Below are 20564 nucleotides of genomic sequence, written 5' to 3' on the forward strand. Positions count from 1 at the left end.
CCTTAGTTTACATGTATTAAAAGGATTCCTATGGACACTATTTAAATGCACAAGCATGTGAGAATGGATTTGTGCACAAACACAGGTTCATTTACCTGATTTCATATACTGATTTGATCCCTTGCCTCCATACTTAATTCCTGAATTCAATACATATTAGTGTGTCTCATTCAGTATTTAATAGTACACTTTTCTATAGCACCTTAATGAAAATGTGTGCATATGAGAGGTATGTATTCTGATATGATGAATTATTACAGATGAAAAACCTACTGGTGTGCTAATTTCAACTTCCATGGTATATTAAACCATTACAATATAAACCTATGTGAAAAATGTATGCTGGGCTCCCAAGCAACATAAGTATGTGTTAACTGGACATTGTTTTGACAAATCATTTTTCACAAGCAATTTGTCACTTCAGAGGTAATTTATTTGCTCTTCTTTTAAATGAAACTTAGTGGTATGTGCACATGTTTTAAACTGAAATCTTTAAGGAGATTCATCTTTATTCAGAAAATCTTTGATCATAGCACTCAAATACTGTAGAGATGGAAGTCTACCAAAAGACTAAAAAAAAGTCTACTAAAAGGACACTATCAAGTAGGTTAGGTTGGATTGAAAATGCAGGTTTTGATGAAACATACTTTATATAAACTTTAATATGGCTCAAAATGCTTAAGAGTATGCAATTAAGTTCAGGGGAGCCAGCAAACCTAAAGAAAGGCTAAATAGAAAGTAAGCAATTTTCTTACCAGCAACAAAGCTGATAAAATATCTTGCAGAGCTTCAAAATTATTTCAGTTTTAACAATCAAAGGTGTTATTACTAACACAAACAACAGTCACAGGTGAGCTACAGCTGCTCTGTGTCATTCTGGGTATATAAAGCAGCTGTAAACCCAACTGAACTACCCCCACACTATACCACACTACACAACTGAGGATTTCTCTAGTTGATCAAGCTGCTAATGCACTCTTTTCCCTGGGCATTAGCAATGGACTGTCTAAGAGGGAAGAAGATGTGACCAAGGCAACCTTATTCAATAGAGTATATATCCTTTGGTACTAAACATTTTTTATTTAGTCTTTTAAGAGTATATCTTTTCTATAACACATAAAGGCAGACAAATCAGCTAACAGGACTGAAATTTTGGACTTCAAAAATGTGAATTTCAACAAACTCAGGTCACTAGTAGGGAAAGGGCTGTGGGACCAGGGCCGAAGGTGAAAGGAGTGCATGCAGAGTGGTCGTTTCTTAAAGACATGATCCTCAAAGCACAAAGGAAATCTAGTCCCACATGAAGGAAAGGTAACAAAAGGGCTGGGAAGCCCTTTTGGATAAACAATGATATCATAGTCCTCTTAAGAAAGAAGAAATTGGTATACAAACAATGGAAGCTTGAGGCATGCCCCAAGGAGGACTATACAACAATGGCCCGGACCTGTAGGCAACAGATTCAAAAGGCAAAGATGGAGACTGAACTAAAATTAGCAACAGGAGTCAAGAACAACAAGAAGTCTTTCTTTAGGTATATAGGGAACAGGAGGAAAACAAATGGGAGTGTGGGACTCACCAATTTAGGACAGCTGCTTACCAACACTCAGGAGAAAATTGAACTCCTGAATTACTATTTTGCCTCCATATTTCACCAAGCCAAGGGCAAAATCATGCCAGACTGGATACAGATGGAGCAGGGTAGGAATTACTGCCTTCCTACTATTACTGTAGAACTGGCATATGAACATTTGAAAAAATTAGACACGTATAAGTCAGCAGGACCAGATTAACTTCATCCAAGGGTGCTGAAGGAGCTGGCTGAAGCCATTGAAGGGCTTCTGGTGAAGCTTTTCCAAAACTCGTGGTGTTCTGGAGAAGTTCCCAAGGACTGCAAAAGGTCAAAGTTATGCCCAGCTTCAAGAAATGGAGGAAGGAGGCAGTGGTGACATGTAAGGAGGCCTTCGATTTAGTATCCCACAATGTTCTCGTGAGAAAATTGGAGGACTGTGGGCTTAACCATGAAGCCGTTAGATGGGTAAGGAGCTGGTTGCGGGGTAAGACCCAGAGAGTTCTAATGAACTGATTTGTGTCGTCTTGGTGAGAAGTGGCCAGTGGTGTCCCTCAGGGGCTGGTGCTTGGTTTAGTGCTTTTCAACATCTTTATCAGTGATTTGGATGTGGGGTAAAGAACTCACTGGCCAAGTCCACAGATGACACCAAGCTATGCGGAAGCGTGGTCACACTTGAAGACAGGCTGCAGATACAGGTGGACCTACACAGACTGGCAAGTTGGGCGGAGCAGAATCAGATGAAGTTCAACGTCGAGAAATGTAAAGTGAACATTTTACAAACCTTGGGACAAAAACCCCCTACATACCTACAGGCTTGGCAATGCCAAAAAGACAAGCACCATGAATGAAAGGCATCTGGGGGTAATAATAAACCACAGTATGAATATGAGCCAGCAGGGCGATGCTGTAGCCAACAGGGCAAATAATACCCTAGCATGCATCAGTTGATGCATCTCCAGCAAAACTAGGGAAGTGATTTTTCCACTCTGCTCAGTATTGGTGAGACCACAGCTTGAGTACTGCACTCATTACTGGGTGCTGCACTTCAACAAGGACATGGTAAAGCTCGAGGGAGTCTAGAGAAAGGCCGCCCGTATGATCAGAGATTTGCACGGCAAGCCATATGAGGAAAGACTGAGGGATCTGGGACTTTTCAGCCTAAAAAAGAGAAGGCTGAGAGGGGACTTAATAGTGATTTACCACTACATCAGGGGTGTACATCAAGGACTCGGTAAACAACTGTTTACCAGGGCACCCTTAGGGAAAACCAGGAGTAATAATCTGAAACTCCTGGAAGACTGTTTCAGGGTCAACATTAGGAAAGTCTTCTTCACAGCTGGTATAATATGCTATAATAGCAACACATTTTGGTAGTAAGGAAAAAGAAATGATAGATGAAGCCCAGTCCTGATAGTTTTTTGAGTTCAAGTGGCAACCCTGTGGAAGCATCAGGAATACTAGCTCTTAAATTAGCCGCTAGCTCATAAGCACTGCAGCTATATCTTAGTGTTTATGAAGTGAAAAACAATTTATCCCGAGTTCACTGGTGACTGAAATAGACTCTGATATTTCAAGTTTTAATCAATTAAATAGATGACAATATAGGAGGGTCTATGTAGTGCCTCTTTCTACCTACCACTGGTGAAGCAACAAAAGAAAAATTCTACAGCATAAAGGGGAGATGGGAAGACTTCAAAGGAAATATCCAGCCTTCTGTTTTGCAAATTAATTTTTTGATTGATTTCAATTCTATACACCAGATAATGGACAATGCTATAGCACACTATACATTATGGCTACTTCCAGAAGTTTAAAAAAAAGTGGCGCTTTACTTTAAATTCAGCATGCTCCCGCGCTGAGCCCAGCATGTGCCCAGAATAGGTAGTGCATTAGTTGGACCCAGCTCACCTCATGTCTATATAGATCAGGCATTTTAGTGGGGCTGTTTTGGCACTTTTATCTAGTAGCTGATTGAATCAGCTTTAGTTACAAGCACAAAAAAAGCCCTGCTAAAGAACCTGATCTATATAGATACTGCAGAGCCGGGATGAAGTAAAGCACTGCTTCCAGTAAAGCATGATTTGTTGTTTTTTTTTTAATGCCTGCAAGCAGCCTAAAGCAGCATGAATGAAATTTAAAATCTCTTCAAACTTAAGCCCAGGTTTGAGGCTTGGAGGATTGTTGCATCTGGCATGTATGACAGGATGTCAAGCATGAGTTGAGCTTTTCACAGCTTGGAAACCAGTGAATTTTCCTGGTCATAGAAAATTAGGGTTGGAAGGGACCTCAGAAGGTCATCTAGTCCAATCCCCTGCTCAAAGCAGGACCATTCACAACTAGATCATCCCAGCCAAGGCTTTGTCTACTCAGGTCTTAAAAACCTCCAAGGATGGAGAGTCCACCACGTCTCTGGGCAACCTGTTTCAGTGTTTTACTACCCTCCTAGTAAGGAAGTTTTTCCTAACATCTAACCTAAACTTCCCTTGCTGTGATTTGAAACCACTGCTCCTTGATCTGCCATCTGCCCCCACTGAGAACAGTCTACCCTCTTTGGAACTACCCTTCAGCAGTTTTTCATTCTCTGTAGCAGCTGTCCTTATCCATACAATACCTGTGTCATACTGTACTTCAGGGGTCAGCAAAGTTTTTGGGCAGAGTGCCCAAAACACCAGCAACAACTACTTTTAAGTTGCCAGGGGCTGATGGTGGGGGATTTGTGAGAGGCCTGATCCTTATTGTCTCAGTGTAGTCCCAGACACCTGCTCAGAGATGCACAAGCACCTACTGGTGGCAAGAAGCCAGGCCAGGGCTCCATGGATCTCAGTGCAGCCACTTACATCCTCCCTGCCTCCTGCTGTGAGCAGCCCAGGCTCCATGGTAGATAGCAGAGGCCTGCCCAGAGCCTGGGCCAGCTGTGGTGGGCAGTTGGGAGGCTGCAAGTGGCTATACTGGGGTTTGTGGAGCATCAGCCTGCCTTGTGAGCAGGAGGTTCATGCACACCAGAGGGCAAGCAGTGGGGAAGGGTCGAGAGCTGCACTGCCATGACAAGGATTGGGCCCTTCATGAATCCCTTGCCATCCACCCCAAGGTGCATGTGCACCTGCCACCAGCAACAAGCTATGTCAGGGCTCCATGGTAGGGCTGTGCAAAATTTTGGCAGCTGTTTTGTTTCAGTGGTGTTTCAGCTCATTTTGGCACCCAAAACACTGAATCCAGAATGAAGCAGAAGGCTCCAAAACATCTCCAAAACTAGATGAAACCATCCAAAATGTTTCAGAAATGTTTTGGAGCTGGGCTTGCAGGGAAAAAGAAACTAAGAAGAGGAGGAGGAAGAGGGGTGAAAGGACTGATCTGATATTGACATCTGTAGCTGGCCAGTGTCTGCAAGATGTCCTGAGGTCCCTTCCAATTCCAGGGGTCTGGGGGAGGGACAGCTTCCTGCTGTCAACTTGCACGCAGATTATGGGGCCCATGCCCCCCGGGACAAGTCTAGCACAGCCCTGCAACCCTCCAGATCTGCATGTAAGATCACAGCATGCTGCCACTGCTGGCTGGGGTCAGCACCAGCACCCGATTTTGCTTGGTGCAACCAACATCGAGCACAGGCAGGGGGAGCCACAGGAAAAGCCCCCATGGCTGCCCTGCCCAGCCCCAGGCCCTGTCTGGCCCTGACTCCCGGCACTTAAAAAAATTAAAAAAAAGCCCTGCACTCACCACCTGTAGCAGCCCCTGCACTCCAACTGCACCTGCTGCCCAGCCCCATCCCTGATGGCCCCTCCGCCTGGCCTCAGCATCCCACCACTTTAAAAAAAAAAGAAAAAAAAGCTCCACACTCACTGGCTGTAGGAGTGGTGACTGGGGCCTCTGGGCACTCATGGCAGAGTCCCCCCATGCAGGATGGGGCAGTGGGGGGGCAGCAGGGATTGCCCTGCTCCGCCTGGCACCTACACAGCACCTGCTCCATGGCACACATGCAGCATAGCTCAGCAGAGTGCTATGCGCTGTCTGGGAGCTGAGGCCACTGAGGCTGAGTGATGCTGGGCTACAGCTCAGTGCAGGAGCCACCCCAACTCCCAGAGGCCCCAAATTGCAACTGCTGCAGCCAGTGAGTATGAGGCTTTTGAGTGTGAGACTTTTTTTGTTGTTGCCAGGATGGCTAGAGCTGTGCAGGGGATGGGGCCGGGTCGGGGATGGGGCCGGGAGAAACCCCCATGGCTCCCCCCACCGGGGGAGAGGCAGGCACAGCTAGAGGAGCCGTGGGAGAACCTGCAGCCGCCTGGCTTTGCCTGCCTCTCCCCGGCCAATCCAAATCTCCAAAACAGCATCAAAACTCCACAACAGATTCAGCCAAATCAAAACGGAGCAGTGATCCAAAACACCAAAATGAGTCACTGTCCTCCAAAACGGCTGAATCTGAAATCAAAACGAGACATAGCTGTTTTGCACAGCCCTATTCCATGGACCCTGATGCAGCTGCTTGCAGCTTCCTGGTTGCCTGCCACAACTGGCTCAGGCTCTGAGCAGGCCCCTGCTACTCAGCCTATGGAGTGGGGGCTGCTCACAGCAAGTGGCAGGGAGGCTGCAAGCAGCTGCACTGGGGTCTGCATAGCTCTGGCCGAGCTCATTGCTGACAGCAGGTGCACATGCACCTCAAGGCGGACAACAGGGGAGCTGTGAGGGGCCCACTCCTTGTGGCAGCACAGTCCTGGGCCCTTCCCCACCATCCGTTCTGAGGCATACATGCCCTCAGGCAGCACTGCCAGCCAGTCTTTATTGGCCAGATCCAGCCCACAGACCATATCTTTAACACCACTTAGCTATACCATAATGCCCAAAGAACAGAAGCTGCACATTTTTTCTATGTTTCTCATGCAAAAATTGGTTGAGACATACATACCAGTATTGGGACATTGTGACCTGACCAGGGGGTCCGCATATAGTACAGATGTGTAAGGTCAAAATCCAAAAAGGAGGTTAGGCATCAATATATCATCCTCCACCTCCTCTCTGTATTTAACATTAGTGGAAGCAGCTGTCCAGCAATGAATGATACTGCAATTTATTCAAGAAGAGTTCTCTAGGATTTGCCCTTGAGTCATGAAGAAAAGGTGTCTAGCAACAAACCAAACAGAAAATACTTCAACAGAGTGGGTTAAATTCTCTCCTGGTGTATTACCACTCTGATTTCAGGCCTATAATCTCTTACATTCCCAAACAAATGCTGTTGCTATGCAGACAAACCCTCTGTTGTGCAAAATAAAAAGATGAATGACTCTGGCCCTGACTCTGAATACTGTACTCACTTGAATAAGCTCTATAAAGTGATTCGAATAAATGTTCAGCTAACATGTATTAGTTTATGTTTGTAGCTGAAATGTACTTGTAATATCCATATTTCATTTCTCTGCATAATCGTTATTTTTAGTTACATTTTTAAAAGGAATTGTACTGTTTAAGTGATCTGTTTCAACACAACAGAATTCTGTATTTTTTTTATTATTAAATCAGTATAGAGGAAGAAAGGAAACTAAATCTAGTCCTTTCAGCATTGATGCCCAGTAGCAGATGGCTCAGAAAAGCTATCTAAATTAAAATAACCCCATTAATTTCACATTCCATTTACCACTTACACATGGTGAGACAAGCATCTCACCTTTCTGAACTTCCAACATACTCTGCAGGTCAAAATGAGAGCAGTTTGCTTTGAAGAAAACACATTGCTGTTTAATCTACATAGACTGTGACATAGATCACAGAATGTAACATTATGGGCTCAGTTTTGTTCTTAGATACATAGGCAAGGTTACCATCAACTTCAACATTTACAGTACTGACTTTCCCAGGTGCTATACTTATACATAAAAGGGAAACATTGGTCCACTGAAAAAACATATTGCTTTGGGTGTGCATATCAGCTGTGACTATGGTGAGCAAAATACAGTTCCAGCATAGCTCAACTTATTTCAGTGAAATTGTACACTAGTTTGGCCCAACACAGTTATTACATTTGTGTCCAGGCACACACAGAGGAGTGATAAGCACCTTAGAAATACCTGAGACAGAAAGGCATGAAGAAATGTTATGGATACCCTTTATCACTAGTACCCTTAAGACTTTTAGAGCACTTATACACATACCTTTTCATCCTGTGATGTGCACTGAGCTGTGTTGTGTGCAGTTAGCTCCAGAGGTCAGCCTGCCAGCCCAGGGTCTGCTCTCCCCTGGCTCAACAAGCAGTGGACAGGTCGACAGGGGCACAAGGGTGCTCCAGTGCAGGGCTATCCAACAGGCAGCCCTCACATTGAAGCACCCTCATACCTCCTCCAGCCAGGGTTGCATCAATACGTGCACTGCTGAGGAGTAAAAAGTGCCGTAGCAGGACAGTACTTGTATTTACAAGTACTATCCTACTACAGAGTTAATTAGTTTACTCCAGCCTAATATGGCTGCACGTGTAGGTGCACAATATTTACTGTGGAGCAAATTAATCTACTCTGCTGCAAACGACTTGTGTAGATGTGCCTACTGGGACTTAATTGGGTAGCTTTGTCTCAATTAACAATTGAAATTTAAGACTCCAAGATATTACGTTCTAAGATATTATTCTTGAATTTTACAGTTTCTTAGTGTTTTCAATAAGCAGAAATCCTTTTCACTTACAAGTATACTAGCCAAAATATGAACAATTTACAATGTTAAGTAAAGTTTTTCAAAAAAATCAAAAGCATAGTCAGGATACCCAGAAACATATTTTTTTTATGGAAAACTCATAAACATTAATTAGGGATTAAACAACTAGAATTCTAAAGAAATCCAAGTTCTAAGAAGCTGATCTAAGTATCTATAGAAGTTAATAGAGAATGAGATCCTTTTCAAAGATATTTAAAACATAAAATAAAATTGAATACAGAGAAGTATATCCCTCCTTGGTAATTATAAAGATCAGTTTAAAAAGAAAACTCTAGAAAAGTTACAATTCTCTAGGAAATCCATAGGGTTATTCCAAAGGGCAAATCCTTTATAATAACTTTAGTTAAGGGTTCAAACTAACAACACTCAAGGCCAGACTCTGATCTCTTACAGTGGTATAAATGATAAACGTGAAGAGCTGGACAGGGAAATTATATACTGCCTGACCTATGGGAAGTCAGAATCTGTAGGTTCAAAACCTCTCTGCATGAGGCAGGCCTAGAACACATCTCCTGCTTCCTGGGTGAATGCCCCAACCCATGGAAGTCAAACCCTGTGGGCCTGATGAGTGGTGCTGCGCCAGTCCCTCTGATGAACTGGGCCTGCAGACTGGCCCTGCATGTTGGATGAGACATGTGGGGCCACCTCATCATGGTGCTGTGGGCAGTGTGTGCTCTTTACTGGTCTCAGGTCCAGTGGCAGCATGGCACTGCTGGTAGTGTGAGCCCTGAATGGGCCCCAAGAGCAGGACTGGCCCCAAACATGGCCTGTGTATTTGCCCAAGCTTAAACACAGCCACCAATATGTGATCTGGACCAGTTCCAAATACAATGGCAGCATATGCCCCAGACAGGTCCTACAATGTACACCAGACTGGCCCCACACTTCCTATGCAGCACATGGGACTGACTTGACGGGTGCCTCACACAGTGCATGGCTACAGTCCAATACCCTCGGGCAACACCAGGGCCTGGATGATATGGTTCCACCAGTCTGATACGGATCTCTTTCACAAGCATGCTCTAAGCATTATAAAAACTGAGAGAACCCCCTGCCTGTTTTAACACCTGTGGATTCAGAATTTTTGCTCATCCAGGTACTCCAATTCAGAGCCATGTACTTGCCCTGGCAGAATGCAGCCTACTGAGGATGCGTAGGAGCTGTAAGGGCACTCATGTATCCACACTGCAAATGGTATAGGATTGCTAACTGTATGAAAGTGCTGGGTAAGTGCTGGTTGGGTGCGTAAAGAACAGTACAATTCTACCACAATACCTAGTGCAAAGTCTAAAGGCAAAGCAACCCAATCAAGGTCACACAGCACAGGGAAGCAGCAGAAACAGCAGTACATACCTAGAGGTCTTGTTCTGTTTTCACTTTAAGTCTTAGCAGCAAAGCCTAACAAATGTGATCCTACACACTTTGGAAAATACTCTCAGATCCATATTCTTATGACTTTAGCCTATAAATATGGTATGTGCAAAACAAAAAATGTGTTGCAGTATATTTTGTATAGCCCTAAAAATAAAACAGGATAAAAGCAGACAACAATACAAAATAAACAAAAGAATGCTTGACTTATGATTAAATACCCTGTATCTTTTTGCTGTAATTTGAAAGCAGCAAGTTGAAAAGCAGTGCCTGCCTTCTGTAGCTTATTATATATGGCAAAAAAGGCTAGATACGGATGCATTATTTCAGTTTTTCCAAGTGGCATATGGTGATAAATGGCTAAGGATGGCAAGTCACAGTTTTGACCTCTGATTGTCCCCTTTCCATATGACTATTCAGAAATGTGATGGTTCATGTCTTTTATACTAATATCTACATTGCATTCCTAAGGGTAATGATGAGCTTAACAAATGGTTGGTTACATCTTAATTTTAGTTTTAAATACAGTAACTGTTCATGACATGCCATCCTAAATAGTGAGTGTATGACACCATGCAGAAGAAAAAAAAAGTTCTGTGCTGAGCATCGCTTACCAATACAGGACTCTCCGGAAGGAGAATAGGTTCCATTGTCATGGAAACCGCTTCTGCACTCACAGTGGTACCACCCTGGGAGGTTAACACAGCGTGAATGGTTGTGACACTCAATGATCCCCTCTGCACACTCATCAATATCTGCCTCAGAGAAAAACACAAGCCAGCCAGGAAATTAATTTCCTTTGACACCAACATTTTAGATGCTTTTTTAAAAAAGTCTTCTTTTAAAAATATGGATCATGTTTTGTAATGGCTCCAAAGAACAAACACTTAACATGCAGTTGATACAACAACAACAAGAACAATAATAAGTTATGGACCTTGAAGCATAAAATGCAACTGAAGATTTTTACTATGAATTTAAAATGTAAAATACAAATAAGCTGTCTTTATTTAGAGGCAAGGAACTAACTCTTTCTGTCTAAAATGTTTTGGCATAGATCTACTCAGAGATTATGACCCTATCTTCTCATATTTCTAAAATAAAGATAATTTCTTTTTCTTTGTAAAACAACTGGATTACTCAGGTGTTCTAGTATAAATAGGATTCTGGGGGCCCAACTTTGCCACTATTCTACAATATTACCTTTGTTACACAAATAGGTCTAGTGGACATGATTCTCAAGTTCATTACATCTGTTTTGCACTTGTCTTTCAAAATAATGCAAATTTAAATTCAAGAGATTAATCTTCCTAGGGGTTTTCCTAGATAGGAGTACTGAAGGTGATGCTGTCATCTACAGAGTAAAAAAGTATGGCGTCTGTCACTGGCTGATATCATGTTGCATAAATGGTCCCTACTAAGGCTGTGCAAAGCTTTGGTCCCTGATTCGATTTGGTGGAGATTCAGCACAATTCAGTTGCTGAATCTCCAAATCCGAATCGAATCAAAGGACCCTTTAATGTCTCTCAATTGAATTGGAACCTTCCAAATCGATTTGGAAAGATCTGGCGATTTGGACACAGAGACAGCATTAATGTTTTTTCTGTATACCTCTAGGTAGCAGGGGGCTCGTGAATGCTGCAATGCTGGAGCACACGGAGAGTCCCACAGAAGCTCCCCAGAGTGCTCAGCAGCGAACCGGAAGTGGACCACTTCCGGGTCCGCCATGGAGCACACTGCCCCCGCCACACTGTGTCTTCCTGGCTCAGTGACAGGTGCCTCCTGGGTCTGCAGGGGACACCCAGGGTCCCCCCACAGCTGACTGCTGAGCCGGAAGGGGCATGGGGGGGGTGCAGTCCCCAGCAGACCCAGAAGTAGATCAGAAGTACTTTGCACTGGTACCTCAAGGTATGTAGAAAAAACTTTTAAAGCTGTGCCTATGCCCAAATTGCTGATTCTCTGAATCAGCATCAAATCTTCAGATTTGGATTCGGCCGAATCGAATCAGGGACAGCGATCCAAATCAACAAATCAAATCACTGTCCCTGATTCGGGCCAAATCCGAATCCGAACCAATAGGCCCGGTTTGCACACTCCTTGTCCCTACTATTTTGCCTGTCTTTGAAAAAAGAGACTAGGCTCCTGGCCAGCTCTAGGACTGAGAAAGTTCCTTTGGTCCAAATAAATTGGTTAGACTACAGAATCTTAACCAACATGAACAAAGGTAATATTAGCACTAATCAAAATATGCTTACACCCAAAATGGTCATTCCAGTACAGAGCTGGCATCGAAAGACACATTTTCACCAACTGGATTTCTGTTCTAGAGTTTACTAAGCTACCCAGCAGAAACACAAAACTTTACATGTTCATACTACTTTGTAAACATTGACTAATATCTTGTTGTAATTAAATTTTTCATGCAGTTTATATGATGAAAGTCAATACATAGTACAAAGATAATAGCATGTGGCAGAAAGAAAAGGCAATCATATGTTTCAACTGCAATTATACGCTAAGCCAGGAAAGAGTGAAGCAAGTGGCAATACCCATAATTTTGCAGAAGCAGAAGTAGACAGCAAGTGTTATTCCCTGCAGAGTTTCAATAAACATGTGTTGCTTTTACAAAGGTTTTTTAAAAATCTTCCTTAACATGGTTGCTACAGACCTTCTAATCTGTAATAACCTTGGCTGATTACTGTTGGCACCTGGCTGTTGTTCTCCTCTGAGCATTTATGCAGTATATTTTGGAGGGTTGTAATTAAAATTAGCAAATTAATTATACGTTAACCTTGCAGTAATTGAGAAGCTGTTATATTTTCATGGTGTTCATAAAAATGGTAAATTCTGTTTAGCTAGAACTGTTTAAAAAACATCTTGGACAGTTTTTCAGCAGCACTACAGAGTACTTTACCAATTATAAATGGCCATCTTTCTTCAGTGCATATGAGCAGTTTTCATCCACTGATAATCATACCTAGTCTACAGCAAACAAAGCAAGATTAGAAGTGTGTGTAATGAACACACTGGAAGCCTGTGGACTTGGGTCCCAATTCAGCATTTAGATCTGTCAATACATGGTCTCACTCTTGAATTCAGATGCAAGACTGAGATTAATCTATAAGTCTGATTATTATTTCCACTTTTAAAGTTTACATATGAATGTGGTTCCATTGGTTGTAGGGGAGTTGGTGCTGATTTATACCCAAGTAGATGAGAAGAAAGTATTTCCTAAACACAACCTTTTCTTATTTCTGATATGCGGTGTGTCAGGAAAGGATTCATCCACTTTTCTTTGTTTAAATCTCACTAGAGACTCTTTTCAGTTTTGTGTTCAGATTCGCTTAAAATGAAGCAAGTTTATTTAAAGAGCAGGCATGGAATCATTGTTTGCTTCTACCACTATTCAATCCTCAATAACAAATAAATTGTTTATGCTTTAAACTCTGGCACTGCTGCCACTCCTTCTATACTTTACATTTTGTGGAAGCTAATTTTAGTGTAAAAATGATGCACAAATCTAACTGTCCATCAATGATGAGTGCCACTTGCAAACTCAGACACTTTCAATTCATTACGGCAAATGGAATTTATAACCATGATCTTTTCAGTTGTCATGGCTGATGGAACAAGTTTAATCCTATTTGGGAAGTGAATGACTTTGCAATTGCAGGTCATTTGCAAATGAATCCCTTTTCCTGCCTTCTTTTTGCCTCCCCTGTGTTGAATCCAAGGCAGCTCTCATTTAAAGATTGCTTCCTTGGGTCAGTCCTTTGCTTGACCTCCTTTCATTCAATTTTACATTTTTAATTTACAAAATCAATACAGTTTTCCTACAGTTCATTTCTAAAGCAGAGACCTTCTGAAAGTATATTTGATTTAGGTTTATAGTACAGGATACTAATTGGTTGGTAGATTACTTTTTAGAGAGCTTCGAAACCAAAGCTAAGGAGAATGTAAATTATGTCACAAAATAAAATACAAATGATTGTTTCTAGACTAGGTAACTTTCTCAGTCTAGTCCCATACTTGTCTGTAGTCTAACGTGTAAACTGAAAGGAGTTAGAAAATTACATTTGAACCATCTGGAGCAGGAATGTTAAATACCTAGCTCATAGGCCAGACAACCCATGGATCCATTTCCTGTGGCTCATGGGACTCCTGAAGGGCCCAGAAATTCAGGGTAGAGAGCGTGGGGTTGGGCGGTGGAATGGATCCTGCCACAGAATTCAGAGCTCTGTTGGGGATGGACTTCAGTAGCAAGAGGGTGAGCAACAACTGTGAAAAAACAGTTTCCCCCGCCACTATTTATGCCATTGCTGCTCATCCCACTGCTACCATCGGTTGGATTTGGCCCACAAGGAGCCCTCAAGTCCAGTCCAGGCTCAGAGATGATGGTAAATGAGATGCATTTGACACCCCTGATATAAGCACACTCCATCTGCAAGGAAAACTATGAGCATTGAAAACTATGAGAACATTTCTATTTGTTTAATACAATAGAGTTGCTCTGTCCCCACACTTAAAATTATGCGTACCAAGACGAAGTGGTGAGGGGCGGAAATCAATGAAAAAGCCTATTCATTCACCCTATTATCTCTTACATTATTTTTAGCAAGTAACATATGGACAATATACCATTGCTGATACCTAAAGAAAAATATACACAGATTTGTTTTCCAATTTGAAGTGATTTAAGTTAATCCACGGTCATATACAGATGTAGCAAAACCTCCAGGTTTTTTTTTTTTTGCATACTTAAAAATACATTCCCTACCCTTCCCCAACCATTTCTGACTCTTTCTCTGCCCCCTCTATCCCTTATAAGTAGTTATAGGTAGTCATAGGTAAGCTAAGCTAAGTTCTTGAATGCCATTACTGTAATAAGCCCCTTTTTATATTGTAAATATATTGATTTTTACTGTTTTATATTATATTCCTATTATGCCTGTATTCAATTTTACTGTTTTATATTGATATTGTATGATTTGGGCCTGTTTCTGTAAAGTTAGCCAAAGTAATGTCAAGTCTCCATCTTGTAATGTCAAGTGTGCATTTTGTGTGCCCTGCCCTACTTCGACAAATTTAGGAGAACTTCAGCGAGTTGACATTAGTGGAAGAGGCACTGGGGTTCTCAAGAGCAGGGGAACTTAGTGCCTAAGATGAGTGGTCGTTCCTTAAGGAGACGATACTCAGGGCCCAAGGGTTGACCATCCCAACAAAAAGCAAGGGGGGCAGGAGTGCCTGAAAGCCCCCCTGGCTCACCAATGCCTGATTGCCAAAAAAGTGGCGTACACCCGGTGGAAGGGGGGTGCTATCTCCAAAGAGAAGTATACCTCCTCTGCTTGGGCCTGTAGGGGGGCTGTCAGGAAAGCTAAGGCAGATATAGAGCTAGGACTTGCATCCAAAATCAAAGATAACGAAAAGTCCTTTTTTAAATATACAGGGAGAATGAAGAAAGCACTGGGAAATGTGAGGCCCCTGCAAGATCCTCTGGGCAATCTGGTGGATGCACCAGAGGAGAAAGCAGACCTCTTTAACCAATTCTTCACCTCTGTTTTCTTGTGCAGGGACCAGGACTTCTCCACCGCGATGCAAGATGGACTCGAGGGGAATGCCTCCAGACCTCAGGTTGGGGAGGACCGGGTTAGAGAGCTTCTGGAGGGGCTGGATGTGTTCAGATCAGTGGGTCCAGATGCTCTCCACCCCAGGGTGTTGAAGGAGCTAGCAGGGGTTATTGCAGGGCCCTTGGCATGGCTTTACGCGTGCCCGTGGTGCTCGGGCCAGATGTCAGATGATTGGAAGATAGCCAACATGGTCCCTATCTTTAAAAAATGGAGGAGGGAGGACCCGGGCAACTATAGGCCCGTCAGTCTTACCTCAATCCTAGGGAAACTCTTTGAGAAGATCATCATGGAGCACATCTGCGATGGGCCAGCTTCAGGGATGATGCTCAAGGGCAATCAGCACAGTTTCATTAGGTGGGGTCATGTCAGACCAACCTGATTGCCTTTTATGATCAGGTCACAAAAGCCTTGGATGCAGGTGTTGCCATGGATGTAGTCTTTCTGGACTTCAGCAAGGCCTTTGACACCATCTCTCACCCCATCCTCATTAAAAAATTGGGCAACTGAGGCATTGATGCCTACACAGTCAGAGGGACTGCAGATTGGCTGAAGGGTCGCACTCAGAGGGTGGTGGTGGATGGGTCATATTCGACCTGGGGAGAAGTGGGCAGTGGAGTCCCCCAGGGCTCGGTCCTTGGGCCTGCGCTGTTCAATCTCTTTATCAGCAATTTGGACGATGGGGTGAAATGCAACCTGTTTAAATTCACTGATGATACCAAAATTTGGGGTGAGATGAGCACACTAGTGGGGAGGGAAAGACTGCAGCAAGACTTAGATAGGTTACAGGGGTGGGCTAGCAAAAACAGGATGTGCTTCAACACTGACAAATGCAGGGTGCTGCACTTGGGCAGTAGTAACCAGCAGAACACTTATAAGATGGGAAACTCCCTTCTTGAGAGCATGGAGGCAGAAAGGGAACTTGGAGTCATTACTGACTCCAGGATGAACATAAGCTGACAATGTGAGGTCATGGTTGGAAGGCTAACTGCACCTTGTCGTGCATCCACAGGTGCATCTCTAGCAGGGACAAGGAGGTGATCCTCCCCCTCTATGCAACACTGGTCAGGCCACAGCTGGAGCACGGTGTCCAGTTCTGTGAGCCCCACTTCAGGAGGGATGTGGACAACATTGAGAGGGTCCAGAGGAGGGCCACCCGCATGATCCGGGGACAACAGGGCAAACCCTACAGTAAGAGACTGCGGGACCTGAACCTTTTCAGCCTTCACAAGAGAAGGCTGAGGGGGGACCCAGTGACAGTCTATAAATTCATTAGGGGGGACCAGAAGGGTTTGGAAGAGACCTTGTTTCCCCTAGCGCCCCCTGGCATAACAAGGAATAACAGCCACAAGTTGTTGGAGAGTAGGTTTAGATTAGACATCCATAAGAACTACTTCACAGTTAGGGCAGCTAGGATCTGGAACCAACTTCCAAGGGAAGTGGTGCTGGCTCCTACCCTGAGGGTCTTTAAGAGGAGGCTGGATGCCTACGTAGTTGGGATCATTTGAGCCCAGTTTTTTTCTCCTGCCCTGGCAGGGGGTCGGACCTGAAGATCTGTAAGGTCCCTTCCAACCTTACTTCTATGATTCTATACCCTATTGTAATTGTGTTGTAACTGTGACTAGAAGCTACCCCTCCTATGTAAATTGGTTCCTCGATGAATGAGGATGCATGAGACTGGACCCATCACCTTAATGACCAGGCCATCAACTTAACGACCGGACCATCGCCTTGCATTGACTCTCCCTGAAACCACAGACCTACTCCCAGGACCAGAGACAAAACCCAATATTTAAAAGATAAAGACCCTCCAAGAAACCAGCAACATGGGAATAAAGAGCAGAACAGAAACCAGCAACTCTACCATTGTATCCTACCGGACACTGAGGACACCTGAAATGGCATGACCTCATCTGAGCAGGACTGGCCCTTGCTTGGGCATGTCCTCCCCAATGGAATCACAGGTAGCCCACCCCTATTAAAGGGGTGATAGAATATGACCTCCTTGAGACTCCCTCTCCATCTGGACCAGCACTATGCCACACCACTTACCCACCTAGAGGCCCTGCCGGCGACCCACTCTGGACAACACCTCACTGGAGAAGACTTTGACTGGCCATCGAGGATCAATTCACAGCCTGGATAGGTAGCTATCATCCACCTTCCCCCAAGCAAGGGACCTGAGCTCTGTCTCTGCACACCTTGACCTCAATCCCTCCATTAAGCCTTTCCCCTCCTGCTACCACTGTATGAGTGTGCAGGAGAGTTTGTGTGTGTTTGGGGAACCAATACCTTTGTGGGCTGTATAGTGTGTAGCCTGTTTAATAAAATTGTTATTTTGGAAGCCCAAGCTGGATTTTGTCTTACTGATTTCCTGCCCCTCTTCAATCTCTCCTCTCTGCCCCTCTAATCTTCCTCCCATCTCTCTCTCTCTCTCTCTCTCTCCCCAGCTCTCTGCTCTTTTAACCCCCACCATCTCCCAGCTCCACCTGGTTCTGCCCTCTGCCACCCAGCCCTCTGCAACCCTGACCTGCCTCTGGGCTTCAGCCCCAGTTCTGCCCTGTGCCTCCAAGCTCCAGCCCTTGCTGTCTCCTGGCTTCTCCCTCTGCCTCTTGCAGCCTCCAGCTTATCCGTCTCCTGGCTCTGTCCCCTGCAGCTTCCCGGCTTCTCTGTCTCTGCCTCCTGGCTCCAACCCTCACCACCTCCTGGCTTCTCTCTCTGCCCCCTGAAGCCTCCAGCTTCTCCATCTCCCAGCTCCTTAACTCTCAGCCTTTTCTGACTTTTACCTCTCAGCTCTCGGCTTTTTCCTCCACCTCCCCTCACCTCACTCTCTCTGCTGTTCCAGCTTGATCCCCTGGCTCTGCTCCTTCACCTCATCTGTCTCCCAGATTTTCCTTCAGTAAACCCAGGGCATCAAGTGACCCCGAGTAACCTCAGGCACCAAGTGACCCCAGGTACCCACTAGTGTTAACACACAGACACCACCGAAGTGCATGTTTGTACGTATGTGCATGTGCATGTGGACTCATAGTGTCATATGTATAGCATGTGTATGTGTATAATTTTGTGTCATGCCTTCCTGCCTAACAGCACGATATTGAGATCCAAGCCTTGATCTGACACATGTCAAGTCAACACAGACATCCAATTTCTCCTGGGGGAGTTGCTGCCCCTCTGTCAGACTATCTCTTGAAACTCCAGCAGTAACATTTTCTTTTTAGACACCACAATCAACATCTAGAATGGTAAAATACAATCCACCATATACAAAAAACCCATGGACCAACACATATATCTTCACAGAACCAGCAATCACCCTGAACACACCAAAAAACCTGTAATCTACAACCAAGCTTTCTGATACCACCAAATTTACACTGAGGAGAATACCTGAAATTGTCACCTCACTAATCAAAAAAAGGCATTCACCCAATAGGGACACTCCTCCAGAGAGACAGATCACACTTTTGAAAGAGTCACCCGGATACCATGCGAAGAACTGCTGCAGTACAAAAAGAAAATACCCACGAAATACACACCATTAGTTATGACATACCATCCTTCCCTGGAACCTATATGGAAAATCCTAAAACAATTGCAAAGAAGACCCAATTCTTAAAGAGATCTTTCTAGAACCACCCATCCTAACCTTTAAACAAGCACTGAACCTTGCCAACCCCATCACCAGAGGCAAGCTTCCTATGGTCCAAACCACACAAAATCGATCCAGACCATGCCATGACAAGAAATGTAAAACCTGCCAACACATATCCATCAGTCCCACAATAACTATACCCCACAACAGAACCATCACCATTCCTGGATCTTACACCTGCACCTCCAGAAATGTAACATCTCATCCACAGCACCTGATGGAGAATATGCAGGAGAAACTAAACAACAACTGCATACCAGAAAGAACACACACTGAAAATCTATCGAAGACAAACATATCCAATTAATGGCAGGTATCCACTTCTCACACGACAATCACTCCCTTTCTGATCTCTCAGTTTTAATCCTCAAAGGGAATTTACAAAACCTTTCATAGATGAGCCTACAAACTTCACTTTATAAATCTACTGGATACAATAAATTATGGACTAAATATAGACATTGGATTCATGATACATTACAACCTGCCCAACATCTGATACCCCAGGTAACCTGCCTCCAGCTGACCACTTGCATTCCTTCACGCATTTCCCTCCCTTCCACTCCTCTCCTCCCCTCCTGTCTCTACCTATTATCGTCCTAACTTCCACTTATCTGCATTTCCACAGACATGCTTGTTGTAAATTAGCTTTTTTACCTTGGAGTACATATAACACCAGCAGAGTCTCCCTATACCTTGAGTGTTTGTGCTCAAAATCTTGCAAATATCTTTTTTCCAACTATTTAGTTAGTCTAATAAAAGGTATCACATCTACCCAAAGAACCTTGCCTGCCTATGCACTTAGACCAACATGGCTAAAACCAACAACCTTCCTTTCACTACCATATTTTATATGATGTTATAGGATTAAGTATCTATATAGATGGCTATATTTCCAGATAAAAATTGAATTAAGGGATGAAAATCAGTATGTATTGGTAACTTAAGAATAAAAACACTACAACAGCATTGTAACTTTTCCCCTAAATCAAGCTGTAATAAAACTGATCTACTGCAGAGAAAGTAGCATGTTTTCTGTAGCATATGAAGTCACATATCTTTGGACTTTTGACATGTTTTTATTGTTAAAGTACAAAAGTTTTGTACCATTAGGACGCATCCACCCATGCAAGTATATGCACTTGCAGAAGCTCAAATAGAAGCGATGCAAATTTGATCTGAGGCTTTTTGCCTCAGTGCATGTGCTCAGACATGTACTTTGTTACAGAGCAAATTGTGCCACCTGGAGCAAAATAAGCCTGCCTGGCTCCTCCTGGATCTGCAGCCAAGGGGATTTGCAGCACAGGTGCTGACCCCAGCAGTATAAAAACCTGTCCTGGTCAACAGCTCAGGGCTACTTGCCCTCAGGAGTTTCTGAGGCCCAGCCACTTGGTATCTGGGGACACTAGCACTTTGTGTCAGCTAGACTGCTGAAGCAGCACTCCAAATTCACTTTTTAAAATACCCCAAAATCCACATTCTTCCACAATTAGAAGAAAAGAAAGACAGAAAGTGGGACTGATCAGATGGGCAATGTTTTATTGTTATATTTATGATTTTAAAGAAACTTGGAAGCCTACCAGTGTCTCTAGCATCATAATAAAATAAATCCTAAATACCTATATGTTTTAATGTTTGCTTTTGGTTTCCTTAT

The 20564-nt window shown here is 43.7% G+C and overlaps 1 protein-coding gene across 2 annotated transcripts in view; it reads right to left on the reverse strand.

The window, feature by feature from the left end:
* NELL1 (neural EGFL like 1) overlaps positions 1 to 20564 on the reverse strand; it is a 524835-nt gene that overhangs the window by 25057 nt on the left and 479214 nt on the right. Inside the window, exon 16 of one of the 2 annotated variants that reach the window (XM_090032859.1) lies at positions 10246 to 10386. The exons of the other annotated variant lie outside the window; for it this stretch is intronic. Coding sequence (XP_089888985.1) covers positions 10246 to 10386 — 141 coding nt within the window. The remainder of the gene's footprint in view (positions 1 to 10245; positions 10387 to 20564) is intronic. 2 annotated transcript variants of the gene reach the window in all.

Source organism: Crocodylus siamensis, chromosome 2 (genome assembly GCF_052110815.1).
Source record: "Crocodylus siamensis isolate JL-2025a chromosome 2, ASM5211081v1, whole genome shotgun sequence".
NCBI classification, from domain to species: domain Eukaryota; kingdom Metazoa; phylum Chordata; order Crocodylia; family Crocodylidae; genus Crocodylus; species Crocodylus siamensis.